The 21,324-nt window shown below is 46.0% G+C and overlaps 1 protein-coding gene across 1 annotated transcript; it reads right to left on the bottom strand.

Moving 5' to 3' along the window:
* Positions 1-1,282: 1,282 nt before the first annotated feature.
* Positions 1,283-21,278, bottom strand: eogt (EGF domain-specific O-linked N-acetylglucosamine (GlcNAc) transferase). Its single transcript, XM_063214950.1, has 16 exons — positions 21,213-21,278; positions 19,648-19,906; positions 19,344-19,444; positions 18,178-18,286; positions 17,486-17,580; positions 17,021-17,125; positions 15,725-15,831; positions 14,854-14,957; positions 11,548-11,640; positions 11,195-11,266; positions 9,114-9,203; positions 6,422-6,490; positions 5,993-6,054; positions 5,532-5,651; positions 3,679-3,781; positions 1,283-1,530 (listed from the first exon to the last, which is right to left on the bottom strand). Exons 2-16 carry the CDS (start codon positions 19,840-19,842, stop codon positions 1,381-1,383), a joined length of 1,575 nt encoding a protein of 524 aa, XP_063071020.1. The 5' UTR covers positions 19,843-19,906; positions 21,213-21,278; the 3' UTR covers positions 1,283-1,380.
* Between the last annotated feature and the right edge of the window lie 46 nt (positions 21,279-21,324).

The following is a 21,324-nucleotide window of genomic DNA, read 5'->3' on the forward strand; positions in this document are numbered from 1 at the left end:
ATCCGAATCTGGGCTCCCTCTCTTCTTGGGCCTGGGACAACTGACCCCTGTTGGCTTCTCTCGTGCCATTCACTCAGAGCCCCAGACCCATTTCAGCCAACCAACACGGCCATGGGGAGAAGTGCAACCAGCCACTGAAGAGATATCAGGACAGGGAGACATGAGGAGGAGGAGGAAGATGGCTGGCTTAGACTTAAGTTGTGTGTGTGTATGCGCACACATGTGTGTGTTCAGGAAAGAGATGATGTGCCATCTATGTATATGTGTATGTGCACATCACATGAGTGTGTACAGTATGTTTGTAGGAGATTGTGCAAGTTAAGGCGGCCGTCGTTAAGTTTTCCTGTTGATAAACCTTAAGTTGGGATTTTTGGAAGTTGTGCATGAGTTATCAGAACACCCAAAGTTGAAAATGCATGTACATAACTCCCAATTTCAGCCAAAAATAAAGTAGTAATCAGAATCCTTTCCCTCCCTCAACGTCCTCCAAAATGCCAGCGAAGTCATACACGTATACAGTAATTGGGCAGCCATCCACACCCCAGAACTTTAAAGTGGAAGTCAGCAACTTGTGTTTAGCCATACTACCTTGAACTGTCATGGGATTCTGAAAGGAGAACATGATAGCCCGTTACGGAACAAAAACACGAGTTCTCCAGCTCCCGCCAAAGCCTGTAGTCTTGTTTAGAAAATGTCAGCACTTCCTTGGTTAGCTTAACCAAACAGGTTTGTGGTCGTGGGTAGGTGCCCAATCGCAGTATATGTGTACAACTTTGCTGGCACTTTGGTGGACAATGGGGGAGGGACAGGAAGTTGAATACTTCTTAATTTTTCAGCTAAAATTGGGAATTACGTCCCTGCCGTGGCCAACCGGTAGGGCACTCGCCTGCCATGCGGCTGACCCAAGTTCGATTCCCGGCCTGGGTCCTTTGCCGACCCCTCCCCGTCTCTCTACCAATTCACTTCCCGTCCACCTCTCACACTGTCCTATCAAAAAAAAGTCGAAAAAGACAAAAAAAAATGGGAATCACGTAATCATGTATTTTGCAAGTTTTCCACTTGCGGTGTTCTGATAATTCATGAACATCTTCCAAACCCCCAGAATTAGGGCTTTACACATGTCAACAAGAAATCTTTCCAATGGTCGCTTTTTAAGTATACGTATATAGAAATTGTGCATGTGTGTGTGCCTCTGTGTGGTTATGAACATGTGTGTACCCCTCTGCACACTACGTATATGCGTGTGTGTGTGTGTGTGTGTGTGTGTGTGTGTGTGTGTGTGTGTGTGTGTGTGTGTGTGTGTGTGTGCGTGTGCGTGTGTGTATACAGCATGTGTGTGTGCGTAGGGGATTTCTGTCCCCTGGTCGCTGCCTGCACGTCTCAGAGTTCGTCTCTCTGCTTCCTCCCTCCAGGCCACTTCCTGTGCGAGCGCACGTGATCCGCTGCTAGACCAACCAGGCGCATGAACTCCTCCACGTCAAACGAGTAATTGGTAAACTTGGGGTGCTCCCCTAGCGTGGGGTGATGACCCTGAGAGAGAGAGAGAGAATGAGAGAGAGAGAGAGAGAGAGAGAGAGAGAGAGAGAGAGAGAGAGAGAGAGAGAGAGAGAGAGAGAGAGAGAGACAGAGAGAGAGAGATTCCTTTACTCTCAGGTGGTAGATTAGATATATTTTCTCTACCATCACATACACTGCCTGAAGCAGTCTGCTTAGGGTGTCTAAAGCCTCTCTTTTCATGTGAGCTAATGATGCAATGTGAATGGCGTCAGATTCCACCACTTTAAGTCGTTCACCTTTTGATGGAAGGGCAGACTTTGCAACAAAAAAATATTGTGTGAGAAAGTGTGTGTGTGTGAGTACGTGTGTGAGTGCGTTACAATATGCGACATTGCCTCCTCCACTTGTGTTTGTGGCCTCGCCCCGCCTCCTGGGCACCTCCTCCGTGGAGAAAACGATAAAGTTTCCCAGCTGTCAGCCTAGCCACAACAACTTTTAAGGGACTGTTTTTCATTCACCATCCCAATTGCAAATGAGAAAAAGACTTTACAATTGAGCTTTTGCAAGATATTGAAATATAATGCTGTTGTCAGTGATGTCATCATGACTTCCTGGTACGAGGAAACAAGCACAAGTGGAAGAGGAAAGGTTGCATATTGAAACGCAGTCTGTGTGTGTTTGTGTGTGTGTGTGTGTGTGTGTGTGTGTGTGTGTGTGTGTGTGTGTGTGTGTGTGTGTGTGTGTGTGTGTGTGTGTGTGTGTGTGTGTGTGTGTGTGTGTGCCTGTGTGTCCATGAAGAGGGCAGACACAAGGTGCTCTTTACCCCGGCTTTAGTCTTCCTATATTTTACGCACAATTATGAGTTCCCTACCCACTATGTCTGGGCCTGATCTCGATAGACTCTTCCCAGTTACTTCACAGTAGAGCGCGGTTGTTTTTCCTCACCAAGTAGAATTTTGTATTAAAAATCGATTCTTGATTTCAGCTTGACTCAAGCCCCCACCCATCCATTTAAATCAAAATAACTGCTCCCTGTAAATAGACTATCTTGATATAAAGTACCTTAAATGATAGCAAAGTCTGCGGTCTTCGTAAACAACTGAACAATTTAAGAGTGAGAACTGTGTAATTTTCATCCAAGCCGTATAGGATAAGGGACTAAATACACTTAAGACTCAATTTTCTGAGGAAAAAAAACCTGAATCAATTTCACTTGCCAACTTGGTTCGCAATTAGAAATCAAGTTTTTGAGTAACTGACAGGATGCATTCCACTGGCCAATCAATGAACAGGGCAGTGGCATGTACATAAGTCAAAAACATCAGTGATTGGTTCAAATCACATACAATCATTTCAAACCTGAAATTGGTGCCTAATTATGCAGGTCCAGCCCTTCTGTATGCTCTAACTACAAGGGAACACCAGGTAAGGCCAGGCTGTTTGCTGTTTGTTTGTGCTGAGGTTAAATATTAGCCACTGACAATCTGTTGACATTTAACAGGCCTCTCAACAGCAAACTATTTGGCATCCAAAATATCTCACTTCCACAATTTTCATCCCTGGTGTGTGTGTGTGTGTGTGTGTGTGTGTGTGTGTGTGTGTGTGTGTGTGTGTGTGTGTGTGTGTGTGTGTGTGTGTGTGTGTGTGTGTGTGTGTGTGTGTGTGTGCACGCGCGTTTGCACATGTGAGTGTGTGTGTGTGCGCGTTTGCACATGCATGTGCATATTTGTGTGCATGCATGTGTGTGTGTGTCTATTAGTGCACCTGTGTGTGTGTCTGTGTGTGTGCCTCTGTATGCGTGTGTGTTTGTGTGTGTGCACATGCCTGTGTGTTCTGCCATAAATGGGGTGTGAGACAGGAGAGCTGACAGTGTTCCTCATTGTGTGATGTGTGTGAACGGTCCTGTCAGGGCAGTGGGCAGTGAGCTGGTGCTCAGAGAGGGAAACTCAGAGACCAGAGCAGAGCTGTTATCACCAAGTGGGGAGGTGTGACAGTGGCACAGCCCCCCCCAACTGATCCCGACACACACACACACATACACACACACAAACCCTACCCAAAACACCCCCCCCCCCACACACACACACACACACACACCCTTTACCCACCTCACACCTCACACACACACACCATTTACCATCACACCACACCACCTCCTTTTTAGATGTTTTATTTTGTTACCTTATCCTGCGGGACCACTTTGTCCCTTTTCTGCCAAGTCACGTAGCGAACCCCCCGCAGCCGCGCCAGATCTCGATAGCAGCTCTCGTCCTGACAGTTGTATCTGTTGGAAAACAGGGACGGACACTTAATCTCCCCACCCGCCCGGACCCTGTTCAGACGGCCCTCGACTGGGCCACTGCTAAAGGTCCGCAAGCAGGCAGGCAGGCAGGCAGGCAGGTAGGCAGGCAGACAGGCAGGCAGGGAGGCAGACATGCAGGCAAGCAGGCAAGCAGGGAGGCATGCAGGCAGGCAGGCAGTCAGACATGCAGGTAAGCAGGCAGACATGCAGGTAAGCAGGCAGGCAGGCAGGCAGACAGGCAGGCAGGCAGGCAGGCAGGCAGGCAGACAGACAGACAGACAGGGAGACAGGCAGGCAGGCAGGCAGGCTCGTAGGCCTGAGAGGAGCCAAACAGGGCAAGGCCTGATGAATGCCTTCTTAATTACGCACTACTTCACTGTCACGGTGCACACACACACACAACACACACACACACACACACACACACACACACACACAACACACACACACACAACACACACACACAAGGCACAGAGCCAGACAGCGGCTCAGCAGCACAGAGAAGCTCTCACTGAAACACGCACACGCGCACATACACACACACAAGTTGTGGCACAAGTCCAAAATATATCACATACACCCACCCACACACAGTCACACACACACACTCACACCAAGCACAGATAGCGATCGTTACATTGAGAAAGGCAGGCGAGACAGGGACGTCACGTCAATGGCTCGTAAAAAAGAAAAGACAGCTGTCTTGCACGCCCCCACACACCTCCGAGCCCCAGACAAAACACTGCCAGCCAGCCTCATAAATAGTACAGCAGGATGAAGACATGGCCAGACAGACAGACAGACAGACAGACCGACAGACTGGCAGCAGAGATATAAATGGGGTCAGTTGGCAAAAAAAACACTAATGTCTAACGTAGACAGATGGGAGCAGGTCCAAAACCAGATGCACATTAGTGTGAGGTTGGATAGGATGGGTAGATAGGAAGGCAGGTAGACAGGTAGACAGGCAGGCAGGCAGACAAGCAGACAGACAGAAAGACAAGCAGACAGACAGAAAGACAAGCAGACAGACAGACAGGTAGGCAGACAGAAAGGCAAGCAGACAGACAGACAGAAAGACAGATTGGCAGACAGACAGACAGACAGACAGACAGACAGACAGACAGACAGACAGACAGACGGACAGACAGGTAGGCAGACAGAAAGACAAGCAGACAGACAGACAGGTAGACAGAGAGGCAGAGATTGAAAGCAGGAGAGAGAATGGCGCTGTTCGCTTGTGGATCACGAGGACACCTGACAAAAAAAACTAGCAAATTTTAAGTCAGACAGACAAGCAGACAGCCAGGAGCTCAAACAGGTGAATGAGAGACACTGAGTGACGTATAAAAATGGAGAGAGAGACTAATAGAGAGAGATATTACGAGAGAGGGAGGGAGGGGCAGAAAGAGAGCGTGAGAGTGAGAGAGAGAGAGAGAGAGAGACAGAGAGAGAGAGAGAGAGACAGAGAGAGAGAGAGAGACAGAGAGAGAGAGAGAGAGACAGAGAGAGAGAGCAATGAGATAAACAAAGTATGAGAGAGAGAGTTTGTATGTATATTTGTGTGTGAGAGAGGGGGGGGGGGGTTAAAAACTCCATTATGGACCAATTTCAAAGAGAGAGAGGGAGGGAGGGGCAGAAAGAGAGCGTGAGAGAGAGAGAGAGAGACAGAAAGAGAGAGAGAGAGAGAGAGAGAGAGAGAGAGAGGCTTCTCCTAAGTCAGCGTACGCACAGCTCAAAGATGACGGCCCAGTCGGGGAGGAAGAGGAGGTGGGTGAGTCCCGCGCCATGCATCCCGATGAAGATGTCCGAGTTGTGCGTTATCCTCACCTGGTCCAGGAAAGCCATGTCCCTACGAGTGATCACACACACACACGGGCAAGTTGGCACACACAGGTTGATATATACACACAAATACACAAACCGAATAAACATCAGTAACATCCCGCCCACAGTGCACTAATCCTCTGGACAAACATTATACTTAATCAAACGGTTAGCCCCCCGCCTCTCTCTCTCACACACACACACACACACACACACACACACACACACACACACACACACACACACACACACACACACACACACACACACACACACACACACACACACACACACACACACACACACACACACACACACACACACACAACAGGCCTAAAAGAGAGAGAGGGGGGCTAATTGACTTACTTGTATTTGTAATCCACAATCCTGACCTCAAACCAAGGCACGGTCTTCAGGGCGTTTATAAGCTGTGTGAACAGTAGGGGTGCATGGGGGTGATTAATGAGAGAGCACGAGCGTGTGTGTGTGTGTGTGTGTGTGTGTGTGTGTGTGTGTGTGTGTGTGTGTGTGTGTGTATGTGTGTGTGCGTGCGCGCCTGTGTGTGTGTGCGTGCGTGCGTGTGTGTTCATGCGGGTGTATAAATCACAGCCTTTTTTACCTCAGAGGAGTTCGGAGTCGCGAGTAAGATTTAAACGGCCAGTTAAGAGGGCTAGGTGATAAATCAATGAGGTGGGGGGAGAAAAGAGAAAGGGATGGAGGAAAAAGGAGAGAGGGAAGGAGGGTGGAAGAGAGGAGTTTGGGGCGGAGAGATGGAAAGTTCTGTTCTGCACCCACCTCCTGCTGGTTTAATATCCTCCGGTACTCAGTGCTACGGGCCAGCAGTGTGACACGAACCCGTCCATCCTGGAAGCAGAGAACACACACACACACACACACACACACACACACACACACACACACACACACACACACACACACACACACACACACACACACACACACACACACACACACACACACACACACAGGCTAAAGGAACTGGGCCAAGAAAGATTTTGCAAGGCTTAAGAGAGTCACATAGGTACGGGGCTTTGCCAAACTCATAACTTACAGAGCCTATTTCAGGAACACACTGACGGGACGTAATACGCTTAAAATTACCCAATTCTGTGCTGGCTGGCTGCGTGGGTTATGTAAAATGCAACTGAGACTGCCTTTAAAAAGAGCGAACATTTAGATCACGAGGTCACATTGGGGAAAATAGCATCAGAGTCGGGACAATGGCGCCAGTGGACCGATGCCTTATACAACATCGCCCTCTAGTGGATTTCTTCTTTCATCGCCAACAATAAGACCACTGTTTCAAAGGAAAGGCTGACCACAAGAGTGTCTTTGTGAGAGCGTGGCAATGTTGGAATTTGTGCCAGAACCAACAAACGCACGCTCACGCACGCACACGCACGCACGCACGCACACGCACACGCACTCTCTCTCTCTCTCACTGAACTAAGGCTAAGGGAGTGCCAAGTGTGTTTGGGCCAAGACAAATCCACCCATTATGTTACAGTGCATTTCATTACACTTGACAGAAAGCCACTTACAGTCTTTTATATTGGGACAAGGTATTGGATGCAATCTTTAGAGCAACGTGGAGTGAAAGTAGGTGCCATGCTCACCTCACGGGCACTTAAGCCATGGCTTGAGGTGTACCCATCCCCTCGGATATGCATGTACATGCATATGTATCTCCTCTGATCCAAAGATCAAGTTCCTAATCCTCATCACCATAACGGCCCAAACATACAGACACATTTTGTATTTTCAAGAGGTGCAATAAAGTAGAAGTAACAGTAAATTCATGATGCAAGTACAACACTAAAACATGACATTAAAATAGCGCAGTTTCACAAGAGTTATTCCTCAGTACCTAATGAGCACCTATTGGGGGATCTTTCCTCTTTTTTACCTTTTCCTCCATTTTATACACCTCTGATGTCTTCCACTATCACACCTACTATGACACAATAAGAGGGCTGAAAATCTTGGCACTCTTGGCATGTGTGCCAAGACATACTGACCCGCCACATGCTGCACACACAAACACAATACACTTGATGTTCCCCCTGCACCCACAATGCTGGTGTTGGCGAGAGAGAGAGAGACAGAGAGAGAGAGAGAGAGAGAGAGAGAGAGAGAGAGAGAGAGAGAGAGAGAGAGAGAGAGAGAGAGAGAGAGAGAGCATAAATCTGCTCCGTCACAGGAAGCAGAAGGAAGAAGCGACCAGGGCCAGGCAGGCAGTTTATTCCCCCGCTGTGCAGCTAGCCATCAGTAGAACCCTTTAGCCTCAGCCACAGATGCAATCAGTCTAGAACTCAAGTTCAGAGGAGTAGATGTGTGCACATCCCACCCGATGGGCCAGGTGCAGGACAATCCGAGTAAATCCAAGTGAAAAAGAATGGCCCACTCAATGCCATGTTCACACTTTGCCTGATGAAGACCTGAAGGTCGAAACGTTGCGCTCCATTAAATAATTCACAGTAGACAAGCAGTGTTGCGGACTTTATTTCTTTTTCACTTGGATCAGTCTAGAACTCACCATACATTCCTCCTCGCCTCTCTTTTAACAGACGATGAGGTTCTGTTGAATTCTAAATCTGATATGAACACTGCAAAAAATGAAATCGTAGCAAGCTTATTTTTCTAGATTCAAGTAAAAACATCTAGTCAAGCTTATTTTAAGTAAAAATCACTTAAGATTAGATTAGATTAGATTACTTTACGCATTTCCAGCAAGTATTGCTTACAACAAGTATACAAATATCACCAAGTGAAAATATCTTACCCCATGGACAAACGTTCAAAAACCAGTATAGTCAGTCTCATTTCTAGTTTTAAATTCGAGTTAAAAAGACAAGTTATTGGGTGATTTGCACTTAAAATAAGATTGATAAGATATTTTTACTTGAAACTAGAAAAATAAGCTTGCTAGGATTTTTTTTTTTGCAGTGAAATGGGGGGCGGGGGGGATTTAGCATGCGCATGCACATACATATATGGCTGTATGTTCTTGTGTATGTGTGTGCACAAGTGTGTATTAAAAGTGTGGTGAGGTATTGCAGTGGCCTCACTTTGATTGTGTGTGTGTGTGTGTGTGTGTGTGTGTGTGTGTGTGTGTGTGTGTGTGTGTGTGTGTGTGTGTGTGTGTGTGTGTGTGTGTGTGTGTGTGTGTGTGTGTGTGTGTCTGAGGTATTGCTATACCTTGGTTGCCTCCTGAGGGATGTTGAGTGTGTGTGTGTGTGTGTGTGTGTGTGTGTGTGTGTGTGTGTGTGTGTGTGTGTGTGTGTGTGTGTGTGTGTGTGTGTGTGTGTGTGTGTGTGTGTGTGTGTGAAGGTATCACTCTACCTTGTGGCGTCCTGAGGGATGTTGAGTGTGTGTGTGTGTGTGTGTGTGTGTGTGTGTGTGTGTGTGTGTGTGTGTGTGTGTGTGTGTGTGTGTGTGTGTGTGTGTGTGTAAGGTATCACTGTACCGTTGTGGCGTCCTGAGGGATGTTGAGTCGATGAAGGACGTGCTGTGAGAAGGCCCGAAACATGCCCTCCTCGCTCTGGCAATCAGAGATCTGTCATCCACACACACACACACACACACACACACACACACACACACACACACACACACACACACACACACACACACACACACACACACACACACACACACACACACGTCAGTGTCACCAACACAAACAAATGGATGTACACAAATCACACACACACCTATCACTATCCATCTCCGATACACACACACACACACACACACACACACACACACACACACACACACACACACACACACACACACACACACACACACAGATGCACACAATCAACAAATGCATACGGGGCACAGGAAAACAGACATATGAATATACACACACCTACAAACACACACACACGGCAGCGGAAGCAATTCACACTTTCAGATTACTGCGCGCACACACGAAAGTGTATACACACAGTTGCATGGAAATACGCTTCTATACGCAAGCGCGCACACACACACACACGCACACGCACAAGCACGCACGCCCCATGTTCAGGAAGTAATTTACACCTGCAGGTTAGCGCGGCGTAATCATGAATATAAATATGATATGGCCAAATAGCGGAGCGGCACATTACACGGCCTGATATACTCCCATCAAGGTCGCATCTATATTTCATCCGTTCAGGAGGGGGGGGGGGGGTTGGCTAAGGGCTGCCTGGCCGGCCTCATCTGCTCCTCAAGACATCTCATCAAAACGCAGGCCGATATTTTGATACGTCGTGTGGGCGCAGATGAATAAAACATGGCCGAATGACCAGAGAAGGGAAAGGGAAGGGGAAGGGAAAGGCGAAGGTAAAGACAGCAATCGAGTGAGTGAGCGAGTGAGCGAGTGAGCGAGCAAGGGGCTGCAAATATGGGGCAGCATCAATTTCAAATAACCAAGCGCTTTTGCTTTGCTTTACTTTGCTTGCCTTGGCATTGCTTGGCTTCGAGGACGTTTTGGAGTTCAAAGTGCTGACAGAGCCTTCTTCTGACCAGAAAAAGGTGGAAAAGAAAAAGAGAGGGAGAGAGAGAGAGGGTGGGGGGGGGATAAAAAGGCAGGCCAGGTTTCTTCTGCTGTTGGCTGGAGTTCAAGGTAACAATTTTCCACTCAATTTCACCGGGTATTTAAGACCCTTTGAGTGAGCGAATGAGCTCCTTGCCTCGTCTCTGCCACTTGCCTCTCACTCCCCAGACTGGCATCATGCAAAGGCGTATTTATTTCATGCCAGTGAATTCCACGTTGAAGTGTGACGCCTTTGCAAGTAAAGTAACGCTGCAGGAAAAAACTTTTCCATGTGAGCAGGTTTAAGCAATTTCCCCGCTGTGTCTGCGAATTTCTGTTAACACAGCGAATTTCTGTTGCTTAATGTGACAATGCTCTGCTGTGCCCTGACCAAAACCATGCCGAACTCTGACCGGCCAGTAAACGAATGTTTCTTCCACTTTACGTTTGCCAAGAACACCTAAACAAACAAAGGAAATGGCGAAATTGTGACGAAAATGTGCCCAGACTGAAATCAAGCGTTGTGGAGCACGACTTAATAGGACACTGTGTGAGATTTTTAGTTGTTTATTTCCAGAATTCATGATACCCATTCACTAATGTTACCTTTTTCATGAATATTTACCACCACCATGAAATTCTAAGTATTCATTATGACTGGAAAAATTGCACTTTTCATACATGAAAAGGGGGAAAATCTTCTCCATGGTCCGCCATTTTGAATTTCCAGAAATAGCCATTTTTAGCTGCAAAAATGAATGTACTTGGGACATCCTAGAATATTAGTTATTATTAGTTATTAGATAGTATTACTTAGTAAACTATCATGAAAAGGTCAAATTTGGCAATAGGCAACACATTTTCAATGAGCAGCATAGTTGCAGTACCTTTTTTGACCATTTCCTGCACAGTGTCCCTTTAACATGAAAAGTTGTGATGCGCAAACGCAATAGACGGTTGAAGTCGGCGTGTTATGTTAACTCTTTGGTGTGATACCATATTGCACTCCCCAAACTCACCAGCGGGGTGTTGTAGAACAGACCGTATCTCATTCTCGGGAGCAGTGAGAAAACAGCCTCTCGGAAACACACCTGTTGAAGTGGAGAGCAAGAACAACCATTGGAGCAGCAGTCCATTATGACTATTGGAGTTGAAGCCTTTCATGCAGAGCCTCCATTTTAATGTGATTGTTACCAAAGCTAGAATCTGTGTAAAGTCATATCAGTGCTGCTATGGTGTACTTGGGTTTCTTTCCAACAGTAATTCAGATCTCTGGCGATCTCATCTACTTCAAAACTAGACTATTTTTGCACAATGTGAGAGACAGTGAGAGTCCACTAATGGCAGACAACAATAAACAGCCATCCCTCACCCTTTTCGAATCATAGCTTTTCAGATGAATGACTTCATAGTCTGAGAAGGCCCTCCAGGTTTGCTCAAAGAGATCCCCATAGCCGTACACGCTCTGCCAGAGAAAACAGATGGATGAAAGACGGTTACAGAGATAACGCTGTCTCTAGCTTTGAAATGAACATGTTTACGGGTTGAAAACGAGGTCATTATTTGATGTAAAGCGTTCTTGTGAAAATGTAAAAATCAGAAGCACTTCAAATATAAAAAAACAGTGTAATGTGTCATGTCCCTCATTCTGTCATTTATACAAATGTATCTTCATTACATCATCTTTATTCCATTGCATCATCTTTGTACACTTCAGAACACAGTTTTTCACATTACTGTCTAGCATAGAATTTTAAGGGTAACCAAGATATATGTTATACACAGCCAAGACACACTTTTTAGTCTAATGATTGCTAAATAATAAATAATAATTGCTAGCTCAGGTAGTGGTGACAGCTGGCATCGTTATTGTTTCCTCAGTCCCCTCAGCTGTTAACAGAAACTCTTAGAAGTTGTAGAAAACGCCACCTCCTCCCTCTAGCATTCCTTCCTGTTTTTATCTTCTCCACCTCTTTTCCTTCCCGCCTCTGCCCCGATTTCGCTCTCTCCCTCACCCTTTCTTATTTCAGACAGAACTGAGACCGAACAATGACTGGGACCGGATGCGGTTGGTTTCCCATAAATCATCAGTGTTTTTGCCCACTGCTTCCTCCTGATGTCCTCAGCAGCTGTGGAGAGAGCTCTGTGACCACCTTGAGGAAGGGAATGCTCTGGGCTCCTCTAAAGGCCTTTTTCCACATACAACCCGGCTGTGCCATGTCGTGTCATGCACACTGTGTCGAGCTGAGTGGTGCTGTTAAACCAGCCCGGTTTGTGTCGCCATTACAAACCGTGTTACCTTGGAAATTGCAGGGTACGAGCGGGTTCCTTACAACACTGGAGGGGAAGGAGGAGATATTTAATTGGGTTTGGGGACCATTTTTGAACTATTTTGAGGGAGTGGAGGTCGGTGTGGGGTGTTGTTGATGTTTGTGGGCACTTTGTCTTTTATTTGTTTTTTTTTCTTATTTTTTGTGTGTGTTTTTGTTCCTCGTTTGCTGTCTTTGTTTTTGTGTGTTTGTCGTTTAAAAATGTTTTAAAAAATCAATTGAAAAAAAAAAAAAGTGTTACCTAGAGTGTGGTTGGAGTTGTGTTTTTGGTGTCGTCATGCATGAAGGCTAGTTGACTTCAAGTAGGGCCGACAGATATCTCACCTATCGAAGTAGGCTATAAATAGGGTCAGCGACATCATATTTGTATACTACAATTTTGATTTCTGCCTTCGATTTTCATATCAAAGTAATACAGTGTCAAACTACAGGTATAGAGCATTCCAAGAGAGTTGATCTGGTGGCCGCCATGATTATTTTTTGATTCACTGGTGAGGACGAGCTGATGCATATTCTGGGTAGGCAGCGAAAGACCCGCTCAGCTCGCTTCAGCCGGCCGGCTGGTTTTTGAGCTGAGTCGAGCTGTCTCGTGCCCAATCGAGAAGCAACAAGTGGCGGCCGAGTCGTGCTGTGTCGAACTGTACCGGGTAGGAAACGGACAGTGGAAAAGAGCCTTAAGAAGCCAGTGACAGGTGAATGTGGCCTACCATCAAGCTGAACTACAAAGCCAGTCCAGAACGCTACAGCAGAATTCCGCAAGGCTAGTAAAGGCAGTGGTTCTCAACCTTATTCGAACAAACGTCCCCTTGAGCTCATCATAAGCCTCCCAACGCCCCCCTTGACCTCATCATAAGCCTGCTAACAGCCCCCTCAGTATTGAAAAATAAAATAGACAAATGCCCCTGAATGACAACTAAGCCCCACCCCACTCAGCTGTATCCTTCTCAACACCCCCCTAGGGCTCCAAAACGCCCCCTGGGAGGCTGTAGCGCCCCCGTTGAGAAACACTAGTATAGGGGTTGGAGTAGGGCTATTTCAACAGGCTAGCGGCAGCTCATTTCAACAAAACAGCCCATGTTGACAGAACGCCTTCTCAACAACTGTTTACTTCCTTGCTGCACTGCTGCGGATCGGTGGTTGCCTGTTGCACAGAGGTCCAATATGAGCCAAACTCTTCCACAAGCTGGGCTGGCTTGAGCTGAACTAGTAGACCAGTGTTTCTCAACCTTTTTTTAGGCGAGGCACCCTTTCAATTCATAAAAAATTTCAAGGCACCCCAAACCAACAAGCCGTAACATGGCATCGCATCCGATACCACACAAGCTTAGAAAAGTAACACCTTTGGAGACGTCACACGACCTATGTTCGAAGTTGCAGCTGACTGGGGCGACCTATATTTACTTTATTGTGTGTAAATGGCAGATGAAAGATTCCACTGACTATAATGTATTATATTACATAATGTATTTATACAAAAATGTATTATATTACATAATGTATTTATCAGCCACGTTTCCCCGGCACCCCTGTTGAGAAACACTGTAGTAGACAACAATGAGCTTCAACTGGGCACAAACTTCACAATCAATTAGAAGCATTCTTTCCCTGTGGCGTCACTCAGGGGCATTAGCTGAGTAATCCAGAGTATTTCAAGGCCACCGCCACCAATTTGACCGTAATTTCTCCTGGCACTCATCAGTAGACTTGGAATCAGAGTAAGTTTTATTGTTCAAGTGCAGTTACAGTACTTATATTGTGTGAGGAACTTAGTAACGCTGTACACATAAAATAGAAAGAAACGTGCTGAACAGCTCCGCCACTGTGCTTCATTTGATTACACTTACACAACGTTTTCACACAAAGCTCTTCAGAATTTAATATTTATAAAACACAGCACACTTACTGTTTAACTTTTAGTTCCAGGAGAGAACAGCCCACTTCACTTAGTGCTGCTAGCCACGCACGCATGCACACACATGCGCGCACACACACATTAACACACACACACACACGCTTTGCTGTGCACAGGGACATTCGTGGATTTTGAGACAAAGGTTTTCGTCCAGGAAGACCTTTGTTTTATGGAAACATTGTGCAAGCTTAATCAACTGAATCACAGTGGGGGAGCTATTGGGTTTGCGGATATTTCTTTTTCCTTTTTCAGACGTTTTACTTGTATCCAGCACCTGGGACAATTCCTGGGACGTACATGCAATTCACACTTTTTTGTGAGCTCTATACACATATACAGTACCCAACATATAACATTTAGCCGTATACTGTACATGATATAATACAATATACAATATGGCATGCAATAAATACAAACAGACAATTGATTTACTCACTGTGTCCCACATGACGATGTTGATGTCTCGGCTGAAGGAGTTGTTGAGGTGTTGGGTGATGTACAGGTTGACAAAGTCGCAGAAGTGATGATACATGTTCACACCTGAAGGAGACCATGGGAGAGGGGGTTAGATGATTTACTGAATGCCTCTTTTCCACTGCCGGTTTTCTGATAGGCCTACAGCTCGACACAGCGCGACTCACCTGTCACTTTTTTCTTTACGATTAAGCAGTGTCATGCCTATTCGAAAAGCAAAAAGTAGCAGCCAAGCCATGCTGTGTGGAGCTGTAGGCCTACCAGAAAACCAGCAGTGGAAAAGAGGCATTAGTGCCATGTGACATGAGTTGTCAGTCCTGAACTCACAAGGTACAAGACCTTCAATATTGTCTGTATAAAATACATATGCCTTAATTCACAACACATCTCTGTTGAAATTACTCCTTCTAAATCTGGTTGGATATAAAAAACTGAAGGAAATCCAAAGCACTCTCTTTTAGAAAAAGTTAAAAGCCTTTATTGTGATGGCTTTGCCAGTTTGACTCCCTGAAAAAGGCATGACTGCCGAAACGCAATGTCTTTTAAGTGTCTAGTATGACCAAGCCATCACAATAAAGGCTTTTAAACTTTCTTTTTCCAAAGGAGATTGCCTTGGATTTCCTTCAGGTTTTGCATCTTTAGTTTTTCCCTATCCAAAGAGCACCTCAACCAAACTTTTTCTGACTCCAGGAAGCTCTCCTAAACAAAGTTTTTTTTTTCAGGTTGTATATAGTTTAGGTTTGTCTGAAGCTGATCTTGACACCTCTGTTTATAAGCCAGGAGCAACTCCGCCAGTGCAGATGAAGGCAATACGCAACAGCAATCATCCTCACCTGCATCCAGTTTCATGAAGACGGTGGGCCTCTCCACTATCAGGTCACAGTGGCCATCGTTCTCTGGGTGGAAGCCCAACCCTGTGTATGATTCTAATTCGGCAAACCTATTGGTAGGACAAAGAAGGAGAACATTTCATGGAACACTGGGCAGCTGGTAGCAGTGAATGGTGCCGACAGGAAAGTGAAAATGAAAGCATGGTTACAGCATTGGTTCTTAATCCCTGGGGGTGCGCTAGAGATTTCAGGGGGTGCGCAGAATTTTTTTTTGTGTTGAGGTTGTGACCAAAATTCTGCTAGCAAACATTATAATTAGGCCAAATTAAAACCGGTTTTGGTCTCCATTGCCTCTTTTCCACTGCTATTTTTCTTATAGGCCTACAGATCGACACAGCGGGGCTCGGCCACCGCTTTTTGCTTGACGATTGAGCTGTGTCGTGCCTATTCTAACAGCAAAAAGTGGCAGCAGAGTCATGCTGTGTCGAGCGGTAGGCCTACCAGAAAACCGGCAGTGGAAAAGAGCCACATGTCAAGTCATTAAGGTATTGATTAATGTATCAAGCAAGAATCATTGTAATTAAATTGTACTTAAATCAGTTTTAGCGAGTATACATGTGTAGAAGTTTGGGTTGGGGGTGCGCAGCTTGTCTTGGGTACAGGGCTTTAAGAAAAAAAGTTAAGAATCACTGGGTTACAGTATATGCTCAAATCTCTTACCTTTGGCAACCCATTCATTTTTTTGGTCTACAAACTATCAAATTTCATTCCCACATACTTTTTCCTCATTATTTTCCCTACCGTTGAGCTCTGTGTAATATAGGCAGCTGTTAAGCAACTATGAAATCTCAATTACACTGTAATAAAAGAATCCTACAAAACTTGAATAAGCTACAATAAGCTACAACTATACTTAAAACGCCCACTCAAATTCATTTTGAGCAGAATTTGGGATACTGGATAATGGTGGCAGGGCAGAGTAGAGATATTAAGTTGATCATTTTGAATCAATTAAGAATCTGTAGTCCATAATCACCATCCATGACGCATGATCTAATTCCCAGACATGACCGACCCAAAACCTGGAAGCAAAAATGATCATACCCACAGTGGCCCTATTTTGTAGGATCAACTCCATTGCCTATAAAGGCACTGAATGCAAATCTGGCCTCTTAATATCATATCATGCAAGCAAAATTCGGAGTAAACCCAAACTTACTGCAAACCCATGACACTGAAAATACTACGTGTACGTCTGCAAAAGTGTAATATGTGAAGAGCAAAGTGGGAGCTGCTCACCAAGACTGCAGAGGGCTTTTGTGCTGCCCCTCAGCTGCCAGGGCCTTGGCCTTGAGCTGACAGTGCCCCCCAATCTCCCCTCGCTGCAAGAAGTCCTCTTTGTACCTGCAGAAAAGAAAAGAAAAGAAAAGAAAAGAAAAGAAAAGGAAAGAAAGAAAGAAAGAAAGAAAGAAAGAAAGAAAGAAAGAAAGAAAGAAAGAAAAGAAAGAAAAGAAACAGTGCTGAGTTGAGGTCTCAGGCAGGAAGCAGGACATCGAAGCAGCACAGCTGTGCCACAGGAACCGCACCCGCCACTTCCTCTGACACCCCCACCCCCCCCCACACACACACACACACACACACACACACACACACACACCATGCATACTTACACACTCACACGCAAACACACACACACACACTCTCTCTCTCTCTCTCTCTCTCTCACACACACACACACGCACACACACACCATCAGACACTGACCTCTCGTGACCTCTGCGGGGTTCCCTCAGGTCCAGGAACAGGTTGGTGGCACGGCAGAACCGCATGTGGCTACTGCATTTCAGGCTGGAGTGCCCCTAGTGTGTGAGTGTGTGTGTGAGTGTGTGTGTGTGTGTGTGTGTGTGTGTGTGTGTAGGGGGGGGGGATGAAACAAATCAAAAAGCATTCCAGATGTTATAATACATTTATATAGTATACACTACATAATACATGTATGTACATGACTATAACACCACTATAATTCTTGTTTGGTGTTGTGGAGTTCAAAAATAGCTTTATATTGTAGTTGAGGAAGAGGGGTATAAATGCACTTCATATTGTGGTTCACGCAAGCGTGGACTATTCACATTATATAGGCATGTATTGTCTTAAGATGTGTCTGTGATTGAAGAAAGCAAGCAAAAAGGTATTGCGGGCAGAACAGTATAGATTACCACCAAGGAATCCATACCACAGCTCCGGGAAACCAGGCTTGAGTCCAACCCCAGATTATCATTTCTGCTAACCCGTTTCACCTCTCTCGATATCCTACTAACTTCCTGTCCCTCTCTCTACTGTCCCATCCACTCGAAACCAAATATACTGTATCCGCCTTCCCTCCCCCCAAAAAGCAAATTCCTGAAAAATATATGAGCAAGAACAAGCCCAGGACAGGCACTGAGTAAGAAGCGTACCGGATTTAAGGGCTTGCAGAGAGTCTTGAGCTCGTTGCGCCGCTCCCTCACGTAGCCAAAGTCAGCCTGCTTCCAGAACAGCTCCTGACCTGCAGTCAACGACCTGGCCCTGTAGATGATGAGGAAGAGGAGGAAGAGGAGGAGAATGGGAGGATGGAGATGGAGATGATGAGGAGGAGGAGGAGGAGAATGGGAGGATGGAGATGGAGATGATGATGATGAGGAGGAGGAGGAGATGGGGAAATAGGAGTGGGAGGAGGAAGAGAAGAGGAGGGGAAAAGGCAAATTAGGGAAAAGGTGGAAGAGGGGAATGCGGAAGAGGAGAAGAGCAGGAAGGGCAGGATGAAAATGAGGAGAAAGAGGCGAAAGATAATGGAGAAGATACAGGAGACCAGGGTGAGGAGAAAGCGAGCACAAGGAAGAGGGAGATGAGGAGAAAGGGAGGAGGAGGAGGAATTGGAGGAAGAAGAAGAGGATGAAGTGAGGTGGGGAGGAAGTATGGGTGAGAGAGGTCTTTCATTAGGATATTGTATTACTTCCAGGTCGTCACATCTCTCCTTGGTTGACCCGAACTACCAGTAACCTCCATGTTACTGAGTGAGCTGGCTGGCAGTCTGCCTGGCCAGCAAGGTGAGACGGTGGCAGGGAGGATGAGGACAGTGTCAAGGGAGCTCTGCTACTTAATGCTCCCAAAGTGCATTGGTGGCATTAGTTTTAAAGTTAAACACTCACTTCAGGCAAAGAACATTTCCACACACCAAAATGTTTTCAAATATTTTACACTACTTATTGAGCACCTTGTTAGCACCATGTTACAAATGATCACCATGATTTTCATAGTTGTACTGTTGATATTGATATAAGATTGAAATAAGGTCATGTCACTGTGTTGTGTTGATTTGACAGTGACCTCATGAGACATGTCTATTCTAGTCTTCTCACTGACATTAAAACTCAACAATCTGACAGAATGAGGTCTTATCTGAAGTTGAATCTAATTGGTGTCGAGCTATTTTAGATGCAATGATCCACATTTTCCAATGGGATTCAAAACTCAAAGGAAAAAACAATTACTGTCATCCAACTTGATGAGATGCCCCCTCACCCCCACTTTCTCACAGACTTTAGACGTTCCAGAATGATGGACTGAGACAACGCCACCTTACCATCCAGAGTCTACGGAGGAGCAGACGGGGTATCCCATTCTGTTCTCGGGGGAGCAGTTCTTCTCATAGCCCCAGCAGGCATTCTTAACCAGCAGAGCATCCTAACATGGCACACACAGACAGACAGAGAATCTGGGTTAACACTCACTGAGCCACTGTTGGCACTGGACCAAGAGCACGAGGAGTTCATCCAGTTAATGTGTGGACGTGTTTAACAGCATGCCAATATCAATGCGTGTCTCGTGCAGATACAGACAAGTAAATAGAAGAAGAGAAGTAACAGTTTTGATTGAATAATTCTTACTTTGAATGGGCACTCCGGATCCCGCCGACAAAGTTCGGCGACCTTCCTGTTGTTGCGCAAGAAGTATGGGATGTGTTCCTCTGGGAGCGAGAAGCTGCTGTAGTTGAGAAGCGGTTTGTGGCTTCTGTCCCCGGCCACCTCTGCTCTGACCACAGCGCAAGTCAAGACCGTGCCCAGCGCCAGCAGTGGTAGCATAGTCTCCCACACGCACACGACTCCGGGAATGACCGCCCGGCTGGCTCAGAGCACAACCCAGTCTCTGTGGTGGACGACCCAGACACACGCACACACACAGAGACACACCACACACACGTGTGAACATACAGGCCGAGACTTGGATAAAACTATGGCTTCAGGGCTTCTTCTAGTTGGCACGCCAGACTTGTGAGAATCTGCCTCGGCAGAGAGAGGGGAGGAACTGCACTCTATAGAGCTCCCGCTGCAGGAAATATCGTGACCTTTTTCCTACCATTGTTTAAGAAATAGGCTACAAAACAGGGGGACGCTGACATCAAAACAAGATTGCGTTTGGGCTGACACAAAATGTTGAGGCGTGAGAATATTACTGCGCCCACCGCTTACGAAGCAAGGCAGCGCATACCATACATTGCATTCCCATCCACAGCACAGCTGGTAGGAAATACCACATCATGGACTCAAGGTTACAGGCTATAATTATTGGGACTAGTCAACTTGCATGACAACACTTCCAAGTATGCCCTCGCCTCGTCTATATTCGTCGTGAATGTGTGTCCATGAGCCAATCCAAATGAAACATGCATCTCGGTGAGGTGGTTCTAATTTGGCGGGGATTCACCAGACTGCCCGTGACACTTTGGAATGCCTGCAACATTGTAAACACCACAACTTCCTTAGAACACTCATGTTTGTCCATCCACTCAGCCATGCCTGTGTGCCAGCCGTTGTATACCTAGATCTAAAAAGTATCCGAGTTGATTGATAGGCATTTCATTCTGCTCTGATTTTACTTGCGGGTCCAAAACTTTATTATTCGACAGGCTAACTAGAAATTCCGAAGAGGGTAGCCTGAAACACTACGTCTGTCATTCAAAGGCAATAGGCCTACAGAACGACACACAGACTGGACAATATGCAATCATTCCCAAAATAGAAAAGACGCGAGATTAAATAGTTATTGCCTTATTTGTCCACAGCCAGACTTTCTCCGGCCATAATAGTTCTACCCCGCGAACGAATTGGCAACACACCCCAATTAAATATTATGTAGCCTAAGGCAGAATTTTAAGGCATCAAATAGTGCTTGCACACAATTACCGGTAATCCCATATTCAAGGAAACACGCGTAATAATTTCAACAGAGACAAAGAAAAACATTGTGCCAAACTGGCATTTTGGCCAACACGCGTATGTGCCCTCCATCCCTGCCCAGTGGTCTACTAACATAGACGCCACATTCTGGTCGTTCTGTTTAATTAGGACTTTCTGGTGATCAAACCGATCAGAGACTGCAACGCACCTTTACTGTTGTACGCTTAGTAATTCCCATTTGCACGGCTTTTGCGATGGGGGAAAAATGTCCTTACCTTCTTGCACAAACTAAAAAGAAGTAGGGTATCCACGTAGTCGCCATACTACCGGAAACCACCGACAGGCATGCAATATATTAATAGTCAGCAGGTGGGGTCGTAGTACTAC

This window comes from Engraulis encrasicolus, chromosome 14, assembly GCF_034702125.1.
Source record: "Engraulis encrasicolus isolate BLACKSEA-1 chromosome 14, IST_EnEncr_1.0, whole genome shotgun sequence".
Classification (NCBI taxonomy): Eukaryota; Metazoa; Chordata; class Actinopteri; order Clupeiformes; family Engraulidae; genus Engraulis; species Engraulis encrasicolus.